The following is a 20,501-nucleotide window of genomic DNA, read 5'->3' as shown; positions in this document are numbered from 1 at the left end:
ATCGAGGAGCATGTGGGAGCCATCATGGGTATCCAGATCCCGCTGATGGTTATTGACTGAGAGCGTCTCGGTCATGTCTGCATGTCTCCCGAACCCGTAGGGTCTACACACTTAAGGTTCGGTGACGCTAGGGTTATGAAGATATGTATATGCAGAAACCCGAATGTTGTTCGGAGTCCCGGATGAGATCCCGGACGTCACGAGGAGTTCCGGAATGGTCCGGAGGTAAAGAATTATATATAGGAAGTGCTATTTCGGGCATCGGGACAAGTTTCGGGGTTATCGGTATTGTACCGGGACCACCGGAAGGGTCCCGGGGGTCCACCGGGTGGGGCCACCTGTCCCGGGGGGCCACATGGGCTGTAGGGGGTGCGCCTTGGCCATCATGGGCCAAGGGCACCAGCCCCTATAGGCCCATGCGCCTAGGGTTTCCCCCTAGGAGGAGTCCTAGTGGTGGAAGGCACCCCTAGGTGCCTTGGGGGGGAGGGAAACCTCCCCTAGGCCGCCGCCCCCCCTAGTAGATCTCATCTACTAGGGCCGGCGCCCCCCCTGGCACCCCTATATATAGTGGGGGAGAGGAGGGACTTCATACACCAGCCCCTGGCGCCTCCACCTCCCCCCGTTACGTCTCTCCCTCGTAGTCTCGGCGAAGCCCTGCTGCTGTGACGCCCTGCATCCACCACCACGCCGTCGTGCTGCTGGATCTTCATCAACCTCTCCTTCCCCCTTGCTGGATCAAGAAGGAGGAGACGTCTCCCGTCCCGTACGTGTGTTGAACGCGGAGGTGCCGTCCGTTCGGCGCTGGTCATCGGTGATTTGGATCACGTCGAGTACGACTACATCATCACCTTGCAAGCTTCCGCACGCGATCTACAAGTGGTATGTAGATGCAAACTCTCTCCCTAGACTCGTTGCTTAGATGAACTCATAGATGGATCTTGGTGAAACCGTAGGAAAAATTTTAATTTTCTGCAACGTTCCCCAACAGTGGCATCATGAGCTAGGTCTATGCGTAGTTCTCTTTGCACGAGTAGAACACAACTTTGTTGTGGGCGTGGATTTTGTCATCTTACTTGCCTCTACTAGTCTTTTCTTGCTCAACGGTATTGTGGGATGAAGCGGCCCGGACCAACCTTACACGTACACTTACGTGAGACCGGTTCCACCGACTGACATGCACAAGTTGCATAAGGTGGCTGGCGGGTGTCTGTCTCTCCCACCTTAGTTGGAGCGGAATCGATGAACAGGGCCCTTATGAAGGGTAAATAGAAGTTGACAAAATCACGTTGTGGTGATTCGTAGGTAAGAAAACGTTCTTGCTAGAACCCAATTGCAGCCACGTAAAAGATGCAACAACAATTAGAGGACGTCTAACTTGTTTTTGCAGCGATTGATCATGTGATGTGATATGGCCAGAAGTTGTGATGAATGATGAATTGTGATGTATGAGATCATGTTCTTTGTAATAGGATTCACGACTTGCATGTCGATGAGTATGACAACCGGCAGGAGCCATAGGAGTTGTCATTATTTTTTGTATGACCTGCGTGTCATTGAATAACGTCATGTAAACTACTTTACTTTATTGCTAAACGTTAGTCATAGAAGTAGAAGTAGTCGTTGGCGTGACAACTTCATGAAGACACGATGATGGAGATCATGATGATGGAGATCATGGTGTCAAGCCGGTGACAAGATGATCATGGAGCCCCGAAGATGAAGATCAATGGAGCTATATGATATTGGCCATATCATGTCACAACTATATAATTGCATGTGATGTTTATTATGTATTATGCATCTTGTTTACTTAGGACGACGGTAGTAAATAAGATGATCCCTTATAAAATTTCAAGAAGTGTTCTCCCCTAACTGTGCACCGTTGCTACAGTTCGTCGTTTCTAAGCACCACGTGATGATCGGGTGTGATGGATTCTTACGTTCACATACAACGGGTGTAAGACAGTTTTACACAGCGAAAACACTTAGGGTTAACTTGACGAGCCTAGCATGTGCAGACATGGCCTCGGAACACGGAGACCGAAAGGTCGAACACGAGTCGTATGGAAGATACGATCAACATGAAAATGTTCACCGACGATGACTAGTCCGTCTCACGTGATGATCGGACACGGGCTAGTCGACTCGGATCGTGTAACACTTAGATGACTAAAGGGATGTCTAATCTAAGTGGGAGTTCATAATTTGATTAGAACTTTATTATCATGAACTTAGTCTAAAACCTTTGCAAATATGTCTTGTAGATCAATGGCCAACGCTAATGTCAACATGAACTTCAACGCGTTCCTAGAGAAAACCAAGCTGAAAGATGATGGCAGCAACTATACGGACTGGGTCCGGAACCTGAGGATCATCCTCATAGCTGCCAGGAAACAATATGTCCTAGAAGGACCGCTAGGTGACGCTCCCGTCCCAGAGAACCAAGACATTATGAATGCTTGGCAGTCTCGCGCTGATGATTACTCCCTCGTTCAGTGCGGCATGCTTTACAGCTTAGAACCGGGGCTCCAAAAGCGTTTTGAGCATCACGGAGCATATGAGATGTTCGAAGAGCTGAAACTAGTTTTCCAAGCTCATGCCCGGGTCGAGAGATATGATGTCTCCGACAAGTTCTACAGTTGTAAGATGGAGGAAAACAGTTCTGTCAGTGAGCACATCCTGAAGATGTCTGGGTTGCACAACCGTATGACCCAGCTGAACATTAACCTCCCAGATGAGGCGGTCATTGACAGAATCCTCCAGTCGCTCCCACCAAGCTACAAGAGCTTTGTGATGAACTACAACATGCAGGGAATGGAAAAGACCATTCCTGAAGTGTTCTCGATGCTGAAGTCAGCAGAGGCTGAAATCAAGAAAGAACATCAAGTGTTGATGGTCAATAAGACCACTAAGTTCAAGAAGGGCAAGGGTAAGAAGAACTTCAAGAAGGACGGCAAAGATGTTGCCGCGCCTGGTAAGCCAGTTACCGGGAAGAAGTCAAAGAATGGACCCAAGCCTGAGACTGAGTGCTTTTATTGCAAGGGGAAGGGTCACTGGAAGCGGAACTGCCCCAAATACTTAGCGGATAAGAAGGCCGGCAACACCAAAGGTATATTTGATATACATGTGATTGATGTGTACCTTACCAGTACTCGTAGTAACTCCTGGGTATTTGATACCGGTGCCGTTGCTCATATTTGTAACTCACAGCAGGAGCTGCGGAATAAACGGAGACTGGCGAAGGACGAGGTGACGATGCGCGTCGGGAATGGTTCCAGAGTCGATGTGATCGCCGTCGGCACGCTGCCTCTACATTTACCTACGGGATTAGTTTTGAACCTTAATAATTGTTATTTAGTGCCAAGTTTGAGCATGAACATTGTATCTGGATCTCGTTTAATACGAGATGGCTACTCATTTAAGTCTGAGAATAATGGTTGTTCGATTTATATGAGAGATATGTTTTATGGTCATGCTCCGATGGTCAATGGTTTATTCTTAATGAATCTCGAGCGTAATATTACACATGTTCATAGTGTAGATGCCAAAAGATTTAAAGTTGATAACGATAGTCCCACATACTTGTGGCACTGCCGCCTTGGTCACATTGGTGTCAAGCGCATGAAGAAGCTCCATGCCGATGGACTTTTAGAGTCTCTTGATTATGAATCGTTTGACACGTGCGAACCATGCCTCTTGGGCAAAATGACCAAGACTCCGTTCTCCGGAACAATGGAGCGAGCAACCAACTTGTTGGAAATCATACATACCGATGTGTGCGGTCCAATGAGCGTTGAGGCTCGCGGAGGATATCGTTATGTTCTCACTCTCACAGATGACTTGAGTAGATATGGGTATGTCTACTTAATGAAACACAAGTCTGAGACCTTTGAAAAGTTCAAGGAATTTCAGAATGAGGTGGAGAATCAACGTGACCGAAAGATAAAATTCTTACGATCAGATCGTGGAGGAGAATACTTAAGTCACGAATTTGGTACACACTTAAAGAAATGTGGAATCGTTTCACAGCTCACGCCGCCTGGAACACCTCAGCGAAACGGTGTGTCCGAACGTCGTAATCGCACTCTATTGGATATGGTGCGGTCTATGATGTCTCTTACCGATTTACCGCTATCATTTTGGGGATACGCTCTAGAGACAGCTACATTCACTTTAAATAGGGCACCGTCTAAATCCGTTGAGACGACACCGTATGAATTATGGTTTGGAAAGAAACCTAAGCTGTCGTTTCTAAAAGTTTGGGGATGCGAAGCTTATGTCAAGAAACTTCAACCTGAAAAGCTCGAACCCAAGTCGGAAAAATGCGTATTCATAGGATACCCTAAGGAAACTGTAGGGTATACCTTCTACTTAAGATCCGAAGGCAAGATCTTTGTTGCCAAGAACGGATGCTTTCTGGAAAAAGAGTTTCTCTCGAAAGAAGTAAGTGGGAGGAAAGTAGAACTCGATGAAGTACTACCTCTTGAGCGGGATAGTGACGCAGCACAGGAAACCGTTCCTGTGATGCCCACACCAACTGAAGAGGAAAACCATGATAATGATCAAGGTACTTCGGATCAAGTTACTGCTGAACTTCGTAGGTCCACAAGGACACGTTCCGCACCAGAGTGGTACGGCAACCCTGTCCTGGAAATCATGTTGTTAGACAACAATGAACCTTCGAACTATGAAGAAGCAATGGCGGGCCCGGATTCCAACAAATGGCTTGAAGCCATGAAATCCGAGATAGAATCCATGTATGAAAACAAAGTATGGACTTTGACAGACTTGCCCGATGATCGGCGAGCGATAGAAAACAAATGGATCTTTAAGAAGAAGACGGACGCGGATGGTAATGTTACCATCTATAAAGCTCGACTTGTCGCTAAGGGTTATCGACAGGTTCAAGGGATTGACTACGACGAGACATTCTCTCCCGTAGCGAAGCTAAAGTCCGTCCGAATCATGTTAGCAATTGCCGCATACTATGATTATGAGATATGGCAGATGGACGTCAAAACAGCATTCCTTAACGGGCATCTTAAGGAAGAACTGTATATGATGCAGCCGGAAGGTTTTGTCGATCCTCGGAACGCTAACAAAGTATGCAAGCTCCAGCGATCCATTTATGGACTGGTGCAAGCATCTCGGAGTTGGAACATTCGCTTTGATGAGATGATCAAAGCGTTTGGGTTTATGCAGACTTATGGAGAAGCCTGCGTTTACAAGAAAGTGAGTGGGAGCTCTGTAGCATTTCTCATATTATATGTAGATGACATACTCCTGATGGGAAATAATATAGAATTTCTGGACAGCATTAAGGCCTACTTGAATAAGTGTTTTTCAATGAAGGACCTTGGAGAAGCTGCTTATATATTAGGCATCAAGATCTATAGAGATAGATCGAGACGCCTCATAGGTCTTTCACAAAGCACATACCTTGATAAGATTTTGAAGAGATTCAGAATGGATCAGTCCAAGAAGGGGTTCTTGCCTATGTTACAAGGTATGAGACTGAGCTCAGCTCAGTCACCGACCACGGCAAAAGATAAAGAAGAGATGAGTGTCATCCCCTATGCTTCAGCCATAGGATCTATTATGTATGCCATGCTGTGTACCAGACCCGATGTAAACCTTGCCGTAAGTTTGGTAGCAAGATACCAAAGTAATCCCGGCAAGGAACACTGGACAGCGGTCAAGAATATCCTGAAGTACCTGAAAAGGACAAAGGACATGTTTCTCGTTTATGGAGGAGACGAAGAGCTCGTCGTAAAGGGTTACGTCGACGCTAGCTTCGACTCAGATCTGGATGACTCTAAGTCACAAACCGGATACGTGTATATGTTGAATGGTGGAGCAGTAAGCTGGTGCAGCTGCAAGCAGAGCGTCGTGGCGGGATCTACGTGTGAAGCGGAGTACATGGCAGCCTCGGAGGCAGCACATGAAGCGATTTGGGTGAAGGAGTTCATCACCGACCTAGGAGTCATACCCAATGCGTCGGGGCCGATCAAACTCTTCTGTGACAACACTGGAGCTATTGCCCTCGCAAAGGAGCCCAGGTTTCACAAGAAGACCAGGCACATCAAGCGTCGTTTCAACTCCATCCGTGAAAATGTTCAAGATGGAGACATAGAGATTTGCAAAGTGCACACGGATCTGAATGTCGCAGATCCGCTGACTAAACCTCTCTCGCGTGCAAAACATGATCAACACCAGAACTCTATGGGTGTTCGATTCATCACAATGTAACTAGATTGGTGACTCTAGTGCAAGTGGGAGACTGTTGGAAATATGCCCTAGAGGCAATAATAAAAGTATTATTATATTTCATTGTTCATGATAATTGTCTTTTATTCATGCTATAACTGTATTATCCGGAAATCGTAATACACGTGTGAATACTTAGACCACACTATGTCCCTGGTAAGCCTCTAGTTGACCAGCTCGTTGTGATCAACAGATAGTCATGGTTTCCTGACTATGGACATTGGATGTCGTTGATAACGGGATCACATCATTAGGAGAATGATGTGATGGACAAGACCCAATCCTAAGCATAGCATAAAAGATCGTGTAGTTCGTTTTGCTAGAGCTTTGCAAGTGTCAAGTATCTCTTCCTTCGACCATGAGATCGTGTAACTCCCGGATACCGTAAGAGTGCCTTGGGTGTATCAAACGTCACAACGTAACTGGGTGACTATAAAGGTGCATTACAGGTATCTCCGAAAGTAGCTGTTGGGTTGACACGGATCGAGACTGGGATTTGTCACTCCGTATGACGGAGAGGTATCTCTGGGCCCACTCGGTAATGCATCATCATATTGAGCTCAATGTGACCAAGGTGTTGGACACGGGATCATGCATTACGGTACGAGTAAAGTGACTTGCCGGTAACGAGACTGAACAAGGTATTGGGATACCGACGATCGAGTCTCGGGCAAGTAACGTACCGATTGACAAAGGGAATTGCATACAGGGTTTGATCGAATCCTCGACATCGTGGTTCATCCGATGACAACATCGAGGAGCATGTGGGAGCCATCATGGGTATCCAGATCCCGCTGATGGTTATTGACTGAGAGCGTCTCGGTCATGTCTGCATGTCTCCCGAACCCGTAGGGTCTACACACTTAAGGTTCGGTGACGCTAGGGTTATGAAGATATGTATATGCAGAAACCCGAATGTTGTTCGGAGTCCCGGATGAGATCCCGGACGTCACGAGGAGTTCCGGAATGGTCCGGAGGTAAAGAATTATATATAGGAAGTGCTATTTCGGGCATCGGGACAAGTTTCGGGGTTATCGGTATTGTACCGGGACCACCGGAAGGGTCCCGGGGGTCCACCGGGTGGGGCCACCTGTCCCGGGGGGCCACATGGGCTGTAGGGGGTGCGCCTTGGCCATCATGGGCCAAGGGCACCAGCCCCTATAGGCCCATGCGCCTAGGGTTTCCCCCTAGGAGGAGTCCTAGTGGTGGAAGGCACCCCTAGGTGCCTTGGGGGGGAGGGAAACCTCCCCTAGGCCGCCGCCCCCCCTAGTAGATCTCATCTACTAGGGCCGGCGCCCCCCCTGGCACCCCTATATATAGTGGGGGAGAGGAGGGACTTCACACACCAGCCCCTGGCGCCTCCACCTCCCCCCGTTACGTCTCTCCCTCGTAGTCTCGGCGAAGCCCTGCTGCTGTGACGCCCTGCATCCACCACCACGCCGTCGTGCTGCTGGATCTTCATCAACCTCTCCTTCCCCCTTGCTGGATCAAGAAGGAGGAGACGTCTCCCGTCCCGTACGTGTGTTGAACGCGGAGGTGCCGTCCGTTCGGCGCTGGTCATCGGTGATTTGGATCACGTCGAGTACGACTACATCATCACCTTGCAAGCTTCCGCACGCGATCTACAAGTGGTATGTAGATGCAAACTCTCTCCCTAGACTCGTTGCTTAGATGAACTCATAGATGGATCTTGGTGAAACCGTAGGAAAATTTTTAATTTTCTGCAACGTTCCCCAACAATTTTCTACTCCACGACAGTCATGACCATAAAATATACTCTGCCACCCACCTGCAAAGTACAAATCCCCCACCCCCACCTCTCCTCATCTTCCATTCTAATGCCGCCCAAGCCTTGTCGGCGTTCCCCCACCCCCACCTCCATCCACACTTTGGCACTGTACGCCACCGATAATGGCAGATCCAGCTGCGGCTGCTCCCTATCGCCCATCCTAGCACGGATCCGCACCGCCACGCGCAATCCCGAGGTCATGGTCGTGACAGTGCTTCCTCCAGCCAACCTCCCAGCGCATCAACCATCGATGCAGAGGAAATACCTCGGCGTGCAGCAGCACCGATGGGGGCCGTGGGTCGTGGAAATCACCGACAGTGACACCCACAATTTGGGCATTTGGATTGGATCTTTCCCGTTGGCTGTGCAGGCAACGCGGGAAAACAACATAATGCTGGTATGCCTCCACGCCCCAATGCCCAGTGCAACTTCCCCGATGGCCTGCCACAGTTGGCGCTGGTCGACCCCGGGTGGCCACCGCATGTGAGATGCGGGAAGGCCGGGTTCCCGCAAGCGCCTCCATCGGCTATACAAGCGTGCGCCGGGCGTTTGAAATTACCAGAAATTTGGGTCGGGTAATTTGGGTAAAAAATATTTTAGGTTTTCAAAATCAATACCCGAAATTTGACCAGGAAATTGATTACCTCACAATTTGGGTAGCTAGAATTTCGGGTTCGGGTAATCCCGAAATGCTACCCGATTTACGGAAATAGTGAAGAGCGGTGACATCAAAAGGTCAAGCTTGCACAACATTTCTGCAGCATTTCTACAACATTTCGGCCCATTTCTGCATCATTTAGACAACATAACAACATAACAAAATGATAGGAAAACAACCACAAAATAACAACAATGCAACAACATAATAGACATTTCAGTAGCATTTCAACAACACTTTTGCAGTACTCCATGCTTCTAGCACCATAACAACCAAATGACCACAAGTCCACAATAACATCAATTCAACATGACACATACAAAGTTCACACTTCACATGAAGTCAGGAATAGCAGTTATGCATCACTCACCGGGTTGCCTCCTAGAATGTTGGGAACATTAGCAGAACAATGTGCACCTCTCACTAGGTTGCCTCCTCTGGCCCTTCAAACGATAATAGAGGGCTAGAGGAGGGAGGGATTTGCGTTGGTCAATGCTTGGGTGGTTGGCGTTGTGTTGGCGACACTGATTATGGAATGTGGAGGACGCCGATCGCCGTGAGTTGAGAGCATGTGTTGCATTGGGAAAGCATCGTCGTCGTGGGCCTCATGCCCTCGTGTAGGCCGTTGTGAAGATGAGGTAAGACGGGGTGTTCAGTTCATTCGAGTCGATGGATGAATGATGTCCTCCACCTACTGCTTGCTCGTCACGACAACACAGAGGTGGATTGGCGACAAACCAAGGTCCCTTAACCTTTGTGGTGGGGGTGTGGTGTTGTGGCGGCGACCGCTATGGCGCTGGGACAGGGCGATGGTCATTGGGGATCGGGGATGCGGACACCTGGACTGGGACGAGTACCCCTGGGTCTCGCGTGATGCAAGGTGGAAACAACCCTTGCCCGCGCAGCGGCGTGTTTATGGGCTAGGTGGGCCACAAGAAGTGCATAACAGGCGCACTGCACCATATCTTCATCAAACGTGCATGAGTCACAGTGGCTCGAGCTGTTCGCCTCGATCAATGCGATGCAAGATCGATTCGGGGTGTGTACATGTTTTGCTTTTTTTACTTTGTTTGTACTTCAAAAATATTCTAAATATATGTATTACAGAAAACACTTTACATCAAACATTTGAAAAAATGTTAATCAAGCATGTGAAGATGTTAAATGTGTATAAAAAATGTTTCTCATGTATACAAAAAATATACCGTGTGTATGAATTTTTTGATCATGTATTTAAAAATTGTTAATTACTCATTTCAGAAATATCAATCAAGCATCTAAAATAAGTTAAATATGTATAGAAAACATGTATGCCATGTATAGGATAAATACATACAAAATGAAAAGATACATGTAAGAAACAATGTGTTCATGTATTTTAAAAACTTGTTAAACGTGTATAAAAATATTGATAATGTAGTAAAAAAATTAAACATGTATAAAAAATTATTCACTTGTGTAACATTTTATAAATGCTAATAAAATATTGATGCATTTAAAAATGTTAAAGATGTATAGAAGAAATGTTTGTCATGTATAGGGAACATGTGTGAACGTGTACAAAATTAAAAGTTGTGTAAGAATTTGTTTTGTTCATTTATTTAAAAACCTGCTAAACATGTATAAAAAATGTTCATAATTTGTTTAAAAATATTAAACAAATATTAAAAATATTAATTTGTGATTTTTTATAAATCCCAATAAAACATTTTCTCACACACCATGTACCTTTTATGTATAGAACAGGGATATTTTTGTATATATGTTTAACATTTGCTTAGTACAAAATTATTTTTAAAAAATTATGTATTTTTATGTCTACTTTTACTTAATACACGTTCTATATTTTGTTTATACATGATCAACATTTTTGGATGCACGTTTAACATTTTAAGAAAATACATGATCAACATTTTTTCATCTAAAAAAAGAAAACCAACGAAAACCAAAAAAACAAAAAGTAAATTGAAAAGAAAAATGTAAATGACAAAAACAAAGAAAGTCACTACAAAAAGAATGGAAAATAGTGAAAATTGAGAATGAAACAAAGAAATGAAGAAAACCGATGAACACCAAGAAAGATACAACAGGAAAAACAAAGAAAATAAAGAATGAAAGGAAGAAAATAAAAAAATGAATGAAACCAAAAAATAGACAAAACCAAATCATAGAAAACACAAAAAAAGGAAAATAAAAAATCACTGAAAAGCAATAAAGAATGAAGACAACTGGTGAAAAAGAAAGAAAACAGTAAACCATAAAAAAAGCGGAGAGAAAAACAGGAAGAAAACACAAAAGGAAAAGGAAAATAAAAAACAGAAAAACTTAACGAAAACCAGACCAACCAGTACAACGAACCACACCTTGAGCGAGCGAACGCGACAACGTGAAGAACAAATGTGTCGGCCAAGTTAGAACGTAGAGGCGAAATCCTCGAGGCTAGCCTACCTCCGATCTCGTTATAAGCGAGAAATAGCATTCGCGGATGGGGACACGACCATGTGGTGACTGATTTTGGATTGGGCCTTATCTGTGTTTGCGCCATGGGGCAATTTTTACTGGGCTGCCAAATTATTTCGGGCTTTTCGGGTAATTCGGCTACTTGGCTTCTTACCTGAATTTCTCAGATAAAATTCAGGTTTGTAAAATTGTTACCCGATCTAGTGCTTGGGTTTTTTGAGTCCGGGCTATGGGTTTGGGTTCAGGTTTTTTGGGTGCGGGCTTAGGGTATCGGGTTTTTGGGATTCAGGCTTTAAGTATCCTGTTTTATGCCCATCGTGAGAACGAGCAGTACAAGGCCGGGGCGACGTAGGTCATCAACCTTTGCCCCAATGACTCCGATAGCGACGACGATGGCAAGGGAGAGGACTAGGGCGGTGCCGGCGATGAGGGCCGTAGGGCGGTGATAGAGAAGACACGCTGCTTTCTGGATCGGACTGGGAAACATTACGCCGCCGGCCTTCCTAGGCCCCCCACCGACCGTCCCCGCCCCCCTTCCCCCCTCTCCCCTCCCGTATCCGCCCCCGTGCCGCCTCCCCGGGAGGTGGCCGGGGCGGCGCGAGCCCCTCTCCTCTTCGGCCGCCTTCCTTTCCTATTCCCTCCCTGCCGCCGCCGGCGGTCGCCCCCGGCGCCTGGCCGGGTGGTGTTGGCGGCGGCGGGACGGCCTGTCTCCGCGCGAGCGGCCCCCTGCCCGGGGCATGGGGGCGGCGGCGGTGCTCCTCGGCTCGGCGACGGCCCGGCGGCAGTGGCCGGCGGCGCGCGAGGTGGTGGCGTGGCCCCTTGGCGACGAGACGGCGTGGTGGTGCAGGTTGGCCGGCGGCGCGCCCCCGACCCAGATCTGGGCCTTGCGGGCCCCATCTGGGTCCTAGCGTGCGGGCCCCTCGGCGTGGCTTCGTCATCGTCTGTGTGGTGTGGAGGAGGAGCAGCTCGGATGGGGGCGGCGACGCCGACGGCGTGCCTGCTGCAGCGCGATAGCAGGAGCTTTACGGGCGAGGTTCCGGCCGGGCCTGTGGGCCCACGGGCTTGGTATGCTCCTGCTATTGTGTTCGGTCGGCTACCGTCGTCGACGGTGGAGGTCGTGCCCTCCCGCGTGCCGACGGTGCTGCGACCCCTAGTCCCGGCTCCTATTCCCCATTGTGCAGGCCTCACTTCGTGGTGTCGTGGTGAGACGGCGTGGAGGCTTCATGACCGCGGTGGCGCAAGATGGTGGTCGGTTTGGTGGCAGACGCTGGAGCATCCGAGGTGAAGGTTGGGATGGGGGGAAACCCCTGTCGGCCTGTCCGACACCGACACGGCGACGCCGGTGGGTGCCGTCGGACCTTCCTGGAGGGCATCAGGGGCGACCCTTCCTCTCGCCTCGTCGCGTACCGGGGGAAACCCTTGGCAGCAGCGTCGTCATCGTCGCGGTCCTTCTTGGAGGTGTTGGTTGGTACCGGTGCTTCGGAGCCTTGGAGCTTGGTGGGAGAGCTTTGGTGGGCACAGTGGTCGTGAAGCTTCTTCGTTTCCGTCGATCCGCCGTTGTCGGCATTTTTTTCTTGTTTTTTCTCTTTCGTTTCTTTTGGATGTGATTGTGCTGCTTCCGCCCCAGCACCTATTGTTCATTGTACCGATTGGTTGCTTTATAATACAAAGCGGGGAAAACCCTTTTTCTTAACATTGGAGGCGAGAGCGATGGCGAGTAGTTTTATTTAGTTTTTACACAATCTAATTTAATATTTTTCTAAGTTATATAAAATATTTTGAGTCTAATTTGATGTACTTCCTCCGTAAAGAAATATAAGAGCGTTTAGATAAAGCGTTGTTATATTTCTTTACGGAAGGAGTAGTAGTTTGAATCAAATTTGCAACGAATTGTGTTGATTTTTTTTAAAGAGTTATGTATTGAAGATCGGTTAGATCCGTCAGTTTTTTAGAGGAGCATGCTCCTCTAAGAGGATACTCGATCGTATCCCCTCTAAATTTTTGGAGATCAGTTAGAGATGCTCCCAGTCCAGTCCAATTATACAGACACTGGAAAACGGAGACAGAGGATTTGCGACCGTCCAAAAGTCCGTCACCGGTCAAACCAAGCTGCTGCTGTTTCCTTTGAGAATTAAATGCAGCCATGGTAGATTTACGGTGAGAGTTCCACGAGATCCATATCCATAGTACAAAGTAGACATCACGAATCTGGTCAAGGTTCAAGCCTGATTTAGTTGACTACAAGCTACGAAAATTGGGTGGTTTCAGCGTAGCCACCGGCTAGTGTACAAGGCAGTACTCTTCAGGACAAAGGCTATATATTAGGATGTCAGTGGAAGCAATCAAGGAAATATCTTACCCTGCGATCCTTATCAGAATTCAGAACCAGCTCAGGAGTGTGTACAGACATGGCTACCTCCAGACTCCACATCGCCTGCGCTCTCCTCCTCGCTGGTAGGCAAACCGCAAACACATCCAACTCTTGCTTTAATGGCAGGTTTTCAAAGCTTTGAAACGAACTTGTTATGGTATTTTTTTAATATGTGTGCATGTGGTCTGTGTATTCATATATTCAGGTGTTGTGCTTCTGGGGCAAAATCAAGAGGGCATGGAAGCCGTGGCTTGCCCTCAGTACTGCCTGGAGGTCGACTACATAACCTGCCCGTCCTCCGGCTCACAGAAGCTCCCGGCGAGGTGCAACTGCTGCATGGCTCCCAAAGGCTGCACGCTTCATCTCTCCGACGGGATCAACCAAACTTGCTCTTAACCCAGTTCAGAGTTCAGACAGTGATGTAACTTCATGTCTTCATGTATGGTGTGGCGGTAGACAGTGTACTTGTCATTTGTCAAGGCAGTAATAATCTGACAAAGCTGCAAGTTTTGCGGATAAAGCATGTCATATACTATGATACACGTTATCGATGAGTACGCACATATAAGCAGCTTCAAAGAGCCCTAAAAGTTGTTTTGGTACCTATGGTTATCTTGCTGAGATAACCAGAGGGTACCAACGGTAAGGAGCAGAGAGGTTAGGAACGTAATAATAACGATTACCTACAATTAGGATGTTAATTATAAATAGACATAACAGCTGCTGTGGTGTAGTGGTTATCACGTCAGTCTTACACACTGAAGGTCTCCAGTTCGATCCTGGGCAGCAGCATTTTTATTTCTTTTTCCTCTTTTTTGGCCCCAGTCATCTGGCATTTTATGATAATATAGCAGGACAAAATGTTAACAGTTCTTTTCTCTCCCTACAGCAAAAAACCATCATGTTCTTCATGAAGAAAATAAAGCCCCATGGCAACACCACACAGCCACCGTTATTCTCATGGCAACTACAGCAAAAACCATCATGTTCCTCAGGAGAGCATGACAAAGATCCGAAGATGTGTTCTCGCAAAATAACTAAATCAGAATACACAAGCCTTAGGCGTCCCCGGCCCCACTAGCTTCAGTGTGATCCGATCCTCTGTCTCTTCGGCGCCATCTTGACCGTGGAATCTCAGGCATTCTCCTTTCCGTCCATTGCGCTGGTACCTGCTTGATCAGTACTGAGGGTCTGGGGTTCAATCCTGGGCGGCAGCATTATTTTCTTTTACCATGTTTCATTTTTTGCTTGGCATTACAATCAGATGGCCATTGTTCTGCATGTCAATGATACATAGGAGGGGCAGATGATCAGATATTTTTTCTCTTTGTTAACATACTGATTTTAGTGTGAACCATGTTACTCAGATAGTGGGAATTACAAACTGCAGATACACATGCTAAATTCGTAAATTGTACTCCCTCTGTTCCTAAATATAAGCCTTTTTAGCGAATCTACACTCTAAAATACGTCTATATACGTCTGTATGTAGTCCGTATTGAAATCTCTAAAAGTCTTGTATTTAGAAACGGAGGGGGGACTACTTGATTAATAGCTAGCCATTCACTCCACTGACTCTAGCATGAGTGCATGACAGAGTAATAAAACTGGACTGAAGCACCAGGGAAAAGAAAATGTCTCTTTAGATCATTTTTTCTTTTCCTTTTTGACTCCACCAACACTAGTGACACAGAAATAATAGCACTGGACGGGAGCGGTGCGAAGAAATCGTCTTTTAGATCCCCTTTTCTTTTCATTCTTGACCCGGCAGATCCTCTGTCCTCCATGTAAATGTGGCCAACCCTGCCAAGTGCTGAATGCTTTCTTTTTCCTTTTGACCGCGATATGTTACCATGCTGAAAAATTCAACTTGTTCACTTCATCTTGACTGCGATAAAACATCTCTTGTCATATCACATCGCTCCTCTAACAATGAAGTTCAGCAATGAAACACATTTCAGACCCAAAATCCGCCATGCTTGCACTTGCATTCTTGGTGCTCCTGCCCACAGATACCACAACTGGGTGGCCCAAGCCAGATACATGGAGGACGCATGATCAAGGAGGATGCATCACGAGGGACAGGGAAGCCCTATTGTCCATTAAAGCAGGAATCATGGCCGACCCAGAGCGCCTCCTCTCATCATGGCGAGGGCAGGACTACTGTCAGTGGGAGGGCGCCAGGTGAAATAAGCTCTTCATGCACCTTACAACATCCAGTCTTCTCTGAAAGGTGAGATAAGCTCTTCTCTAAAAGACCTGGAACATCTGCAATTTTTGGACCTTGGCAGGAACTATAATCTCGCTGGGTTTTGAGGCCACCTCCCAGACTTTATAGGGTCTCTTCGTGACCTTGACCTCTCTTACCTGAATTTTAATGGCATGGTGCCCCATTAGCTATTAGTATTTTTTACTAATGGCGCACCACGCAGTGCGCCATTAGTAACATTTTGTTTTCAATTTTTTTTAAAATTTTTTCTTAATCTCAGGTCAAATCGAACTCCGTGGTCAAACTTCCCAAAAGGTCACCCATCCTTACACTACTCCAGCCCAAGCACGCTTAACTTCAGAGTTCTATCCAACCCCAGCAACAGCTCACTTCACAGGCACTTGTTGATATATCTAGCATATCAATCCTATTATACCTTGTTGATGTCTAGGACTTTGTTCATGTTCATGACTATGATGAATTTTTTGAAAAATATTTCAAATTTCCCGGTCATATTACGATCATTTTTTGAAAAAAAAATTCAAAACCAGTTTTTTTTGAAATTTTTTGCCTCTAGATCTTGAAAGCCCCGTAACTTTTTTCTGTTAGGTTTTTGGGGATTTTGAAAATGTTTAACGGGGTTTCCCCTGTTAAATTTGGATGTAACTTTTCGAGTAGATGATTTTTCATATATAAAACTTTTTAATCCGAGTTCGTATGCAAAAGTTATGCCCATTTTACAAATTTCTAGAGAGATTTTGCAAATAAAGTCGAAATTTATATTTATAAATTTTCCCAACAACTAGACCACATATCACATGGGAAACTTATTTTCTTTTATTTTTTTGACATTTTTATCATTTTTTTTATTTATTTTTAACTGAAAAGGCGGTCCAAGGGGGTGCATTCGGTGGAAGCCGGGCAAACTAGTAATGGCGCACCGTGGGGTGGTGCGCCATTAGTAGTTAAACTAGTAATGGCGCACCACAACCACGGTGCGCCATTACTAGTTTTGAAAAAAATATAATTTTTTTTGAATTTTTGTTTGAATTTTTTGAAAAAAACTTAGTAATGGCGCACCAATGGACAGTGCGCCATTACTAGTTAAAACTAGTAATGGTGCACTGTCCACTGGTGCGCCATTACTAACAAAATTTTTATAATTTTTTATTTTATTTTTTCAAAACTTCTGATGGCGCACGGTAGTAATGGCGCACCACTCCCACGGTGCGCCATTAGTAGTTTTGAAAAAATTAAAAAAATAATTTTTTTTACTAATGGCGCACCGTGGGATGTGGTGCGTCATTAGTATTTGCACACTAATGGCGCACCAACACATGGTGCGCCATTAGTATATAATAATGGCGCACTACATGTCTGGTGCGTCATTAGGTTCAATTCGATTTATAGCCCTTTTCCTAGTAATGGAGGTTGTGATACCTTGATCTGAGATCTTATTAATTGCACTCAAACGATCTCTCATGGCTGCCACAACTCTCTTTGCTCAAGCATCTTGACATGAGCTATGTGAACCTCGGTGCCGTGATAGGCTGGGTTGCCACAGTGAACATGCTGGCCTCTCTTGAGATCCTCAGGTTATCGTCATGTTTGCTTAATAACAAGGGCCACTTTGTGCCCCGGTCCAACCCTCACCAGGCTCAAGATAGTCGACATCTCTTCCAATTCAATTCAAATGCAGTTCAGCACTATTAACTGGGCCTGTGGCATGACCAGTCTCAAATATCTCAACCTTGAGCGCAACAGTATATATATATGGCATGTTTCCTGCACAGTTGGTAAACTTGAGCTCACTTGAAGTCCTTCAGCTAAGTGGTAACTATCTGAAGGGAATAACCTTTGTAGCCTTACAATATTTGAATAAATATAACATGTTGATGTTGAATTGCTTGGGGAGGGGGGGGGGGCAAGGGCCCCCTGCAGCGTTATGTTTTATTTTCCGAGCTGGATGGGCTCGTCACTAAAGATCAATTTTCCAAGCTAACAAAGTTGCAGGGGCTGCACTTATCTGCAAATTCCTTTACCATGGGGCTAAACTATGATTGGATCCCTCCGTTCAGATTACAGTCACTGGGATTGACATCATGCCGTCTTGGGCCAGGGTTTCCTCAGTGGCTCAAATCACGGGAGAGTATCTCCTTCCTTTTTATGTCTGATGCTGGCATAGCCGATGTCATGCCTGATTGGTTTTGGACTGTATTTGCAGAGGCTGGAACTTTGGACTTATCTAGCAATAATATCAGTGGCACGTTACCAGCTACTATTGGATAAATGAAAGCTGTTGTCTTAGATCTAAGCTCGAATCAGTTCACATGTTTAGTACAATAGCTACCTCAGCATATAGATTTTTTAGATGTCTCAAGAAACTCACTGTCAGGGCCTCTACCATTATTTTTGACTTTTGGATGGCCAATATTTAGTTTGTTTCTTTCTTACAACCACTTCTCAAGCACTATCCCGGCATCATTATGCCAAATCAAGTTCCTTAATTTTCTTGATATTGGAAAGAATATGATAACAAGCCAGTTCCCTCGATGTTCAGAAAATGTAGCATCAGGATCAAGGATGGTCCCACTTAACCATGCTCTAAGTCGCTGTGGCCACACCCGTGTGGCCCCTGGTTGTGTCAACCGTGTGGGGCCAGAAAGAAAAGAGGCCATCCAAATCATGAAAGACCTTAAATTTCCTCTTTTCATTTCTCGATGTGTAGATTAAATTCGATCCTATATTCTGTTGATATGATAAATGTATATTCATGTCTCATTTGCTTTTACAATTTGTATGCCATGCTCCTGTATCTAGGCTTGGCTTGGGCAGGCATCCGTTTCTTTTTAGTCTGCATATAAGATTTGATCAAAGTCAAATTTTGTAAAGTTTCATCAACTTTATAGAAAATAATATTAACATCTACAATACTATAGCTATATGCTATGAAAAAATAATTTCATGATGCATCTAACAATATTGATTTCATATTGTGAATCTTGATTATTTTTTCTATAAACTTAGTCAAAGTTAACAAAGTTTGACTTTGATCAAATCTTATATGCATACTAAAAAGAAACGGAGGGAGTACATATGGGCGAACCCTCAAAAAACAAAAAGATACATATAAGCGTTAAATATGTCCTTTTCGGATGTAGGGGAACATATGTCATGTACTTCCCCTTAAAATGTCTCAGGAAAAAGTTACTAAAATTGCAAGAAAAATGAGGATGTAGATAAAAGATACTATATTGTCTAATGACGTGATTTCAAAACAAACATAAATCCGAAACATGATTCTTTAGAACCAAAAGGAGATACATATACATACGAATAGTGCTTGTTCAAATTAGGCTTTGAATTCAGCCCCTTACCAGTTTAACATCATTAACACTAAATTTGACCTTTTTTCTGGTTTTTGAGATACAGACTGAGTTTGGAATTAGAATTATAAAAAAGCTTTTGTGGTCTTTTCCTTTTTCTTTACCAACTTTTAAATTATCCTAAGCATATGGTAGTATGGGATATATCCTCGGTGAGGTGGAGCTTTTTGCAATATCGGTTGATTTGATATCGCGAAGGATGGTTTAATCATTTTTCAATATCTACAATAATATATAAAGGGCTTGTTGCGATTCGAATAATGTAAATCATCCGAAAAGGAATCACATCGATGTATGAGAAAATTTACTGGAGCCTTTCGCTCCCTAGAAAAAAGCTATGACATTGCGCCTTACCGTTGCATAGTTACTCTCTTAATTGTCAATATGTAATCCTCCTTCACGTATTCTTCATGTTCCATTTACAAAGATATATAGCAGGGTCAAACGAGTACATAATTTCTCTCTCTCCATTACCGGACTAACTGATTCTCTAACAAGACAGAAATGAGGGCGACTGGGGCGACTCCCCGGGCGACCGCGGAGGCCTCCGCCGCGCCGTGTCCTCCCGCGGCAGCTGCCCGGGCGGGCATCGGCGGCCACTTCTGGGCCCTGTTGGCTACGGATGAGGAGGATGCCGACGGAGATGGCAACGACTCAGAGGGTTCGCCGCCGTCGCCTACGCCTTCGGATTTGATTGGTGATTTATTTCATGCAGGTTATGACGAAGATGAGGTGGCCACTACCGTAGACACGATTGTGCCGGTGGAGGATCCGGCGCGGGTTGGGCTTCTTCCGGACGAGAGGAAGGAATTGGTGCGCCGTGTCGTTCACCGGAGAACTGCGGCATCGGCGGTCAGGCCGTGGAAGGGACCTTTACCTAAGGTACGCCTTCCAAACCTCACGTTGTTCGATTTAATTCATCCAGATTCGTGGACGGTGGTTAAGAAGAGAAGGCCGGATCGCTGCCGGCGGCGGCGGCTGTGGTGCCATTGCGGTCGCCGATCGGGATCCGCCAAGCTCGCACCGAGCGCTTGAACCAGCTGTTGGGCCGGTTTGGGCCGGATTCCTCTTGCGTTGACGCTATGCGTGTTGGGCCGGTGATGGCTGGGTATGAGGCCTAGGACGTACCAGGCGCCACATGCATAACCACAGACGCTGCATGCACGGACGTGATTGATTCTTCGTGCGCGTGCGTGGCTGCGTCTTCGCTTAGGGTTCGTCGGCGCGGGACGCCTTTTCTTCCTCTGTGTGGTCCTGGCCGCGCCCGCCGGATTCCTCCGCTGTGTGTGATGGCCGGCCGAGGATCGGATGGGCTGCCGGCGGCGAAGTCCCAAGCGGCTGCGAGCAGAGCCGGGGCTGTC

The 20,501-nt window shown here is 46.0% G+C and overlaps 1 protein-coding gene, 1 non-coding gene and 1 pseudogene across 2 annotated transcripts; all 3 read left to right on the top strand.

Annotated features, from left to right (window-relative positions):
• Window positions 1-13,113: 13,113 nt before the first annotated feature.
• LOC123182875 (proteinase inhibitor PSI-1.2) lies at window positions 13,114-14,135 on the top strand. The gene is made up of 2 exons (XM_044595551.1): window positions 13,114-13,628; window positions 13,751-14,135. The coding sequence occupies exons 1-2, from the start codon at window positions 13,583-13,585 to the stop codon at window positions 13,939-13,941; spliced, it is 237 nt and encodes a 78-aa protein (XP_044451486.1). The 5' UTR covers window positions 13,114-13,582; the 3' UTR covers window positions 13,942-14,135.
• Window positions 14,136-14,264: 129 nt separating this feature from the next.
• TRNAV-UAC (transfer RNA valine (anticodon UAC)) lies at window positions 14,265-14,337 on the top strand. The gene has a single exon. It is a non-coding gene; the product is annotated as a tRNA-Val (tRNA).
• Window positions 14,338-15,490: 1,153 nt separating this feature from the next.
• LOC123057841 (receptor-like protein EIX2) lies at window positions 15,491-18,487 on the top strand (annotated as a pseudogene).
• The last annotated feature ends 2,014 nt before the right edge of the window (window positions 18,488-20,501 follow it).

The sequence above is a fragment of the Triticum aestivum genome, chromosome 1A (assembly GCF_018294505.1).
Source record: "Triticum aestivum cultivar Chinese Spring chromosome 1A, IWGSC CS RefSeq v2.1, whole genome shotgun sequence".
In the NCBI taxonomy this organism is placed as follows: domain Eukaryota; kingdom Viridiplantae; phylum Streptophyta; class Magnoliopsida; order Poales; family Poaceae; genus Triticum; species Triticum aestivum.
Note: the sequence above shows the minus strand (reverse complement) of the source record. Positions and strands in the feature narration are given on the sequence as shown.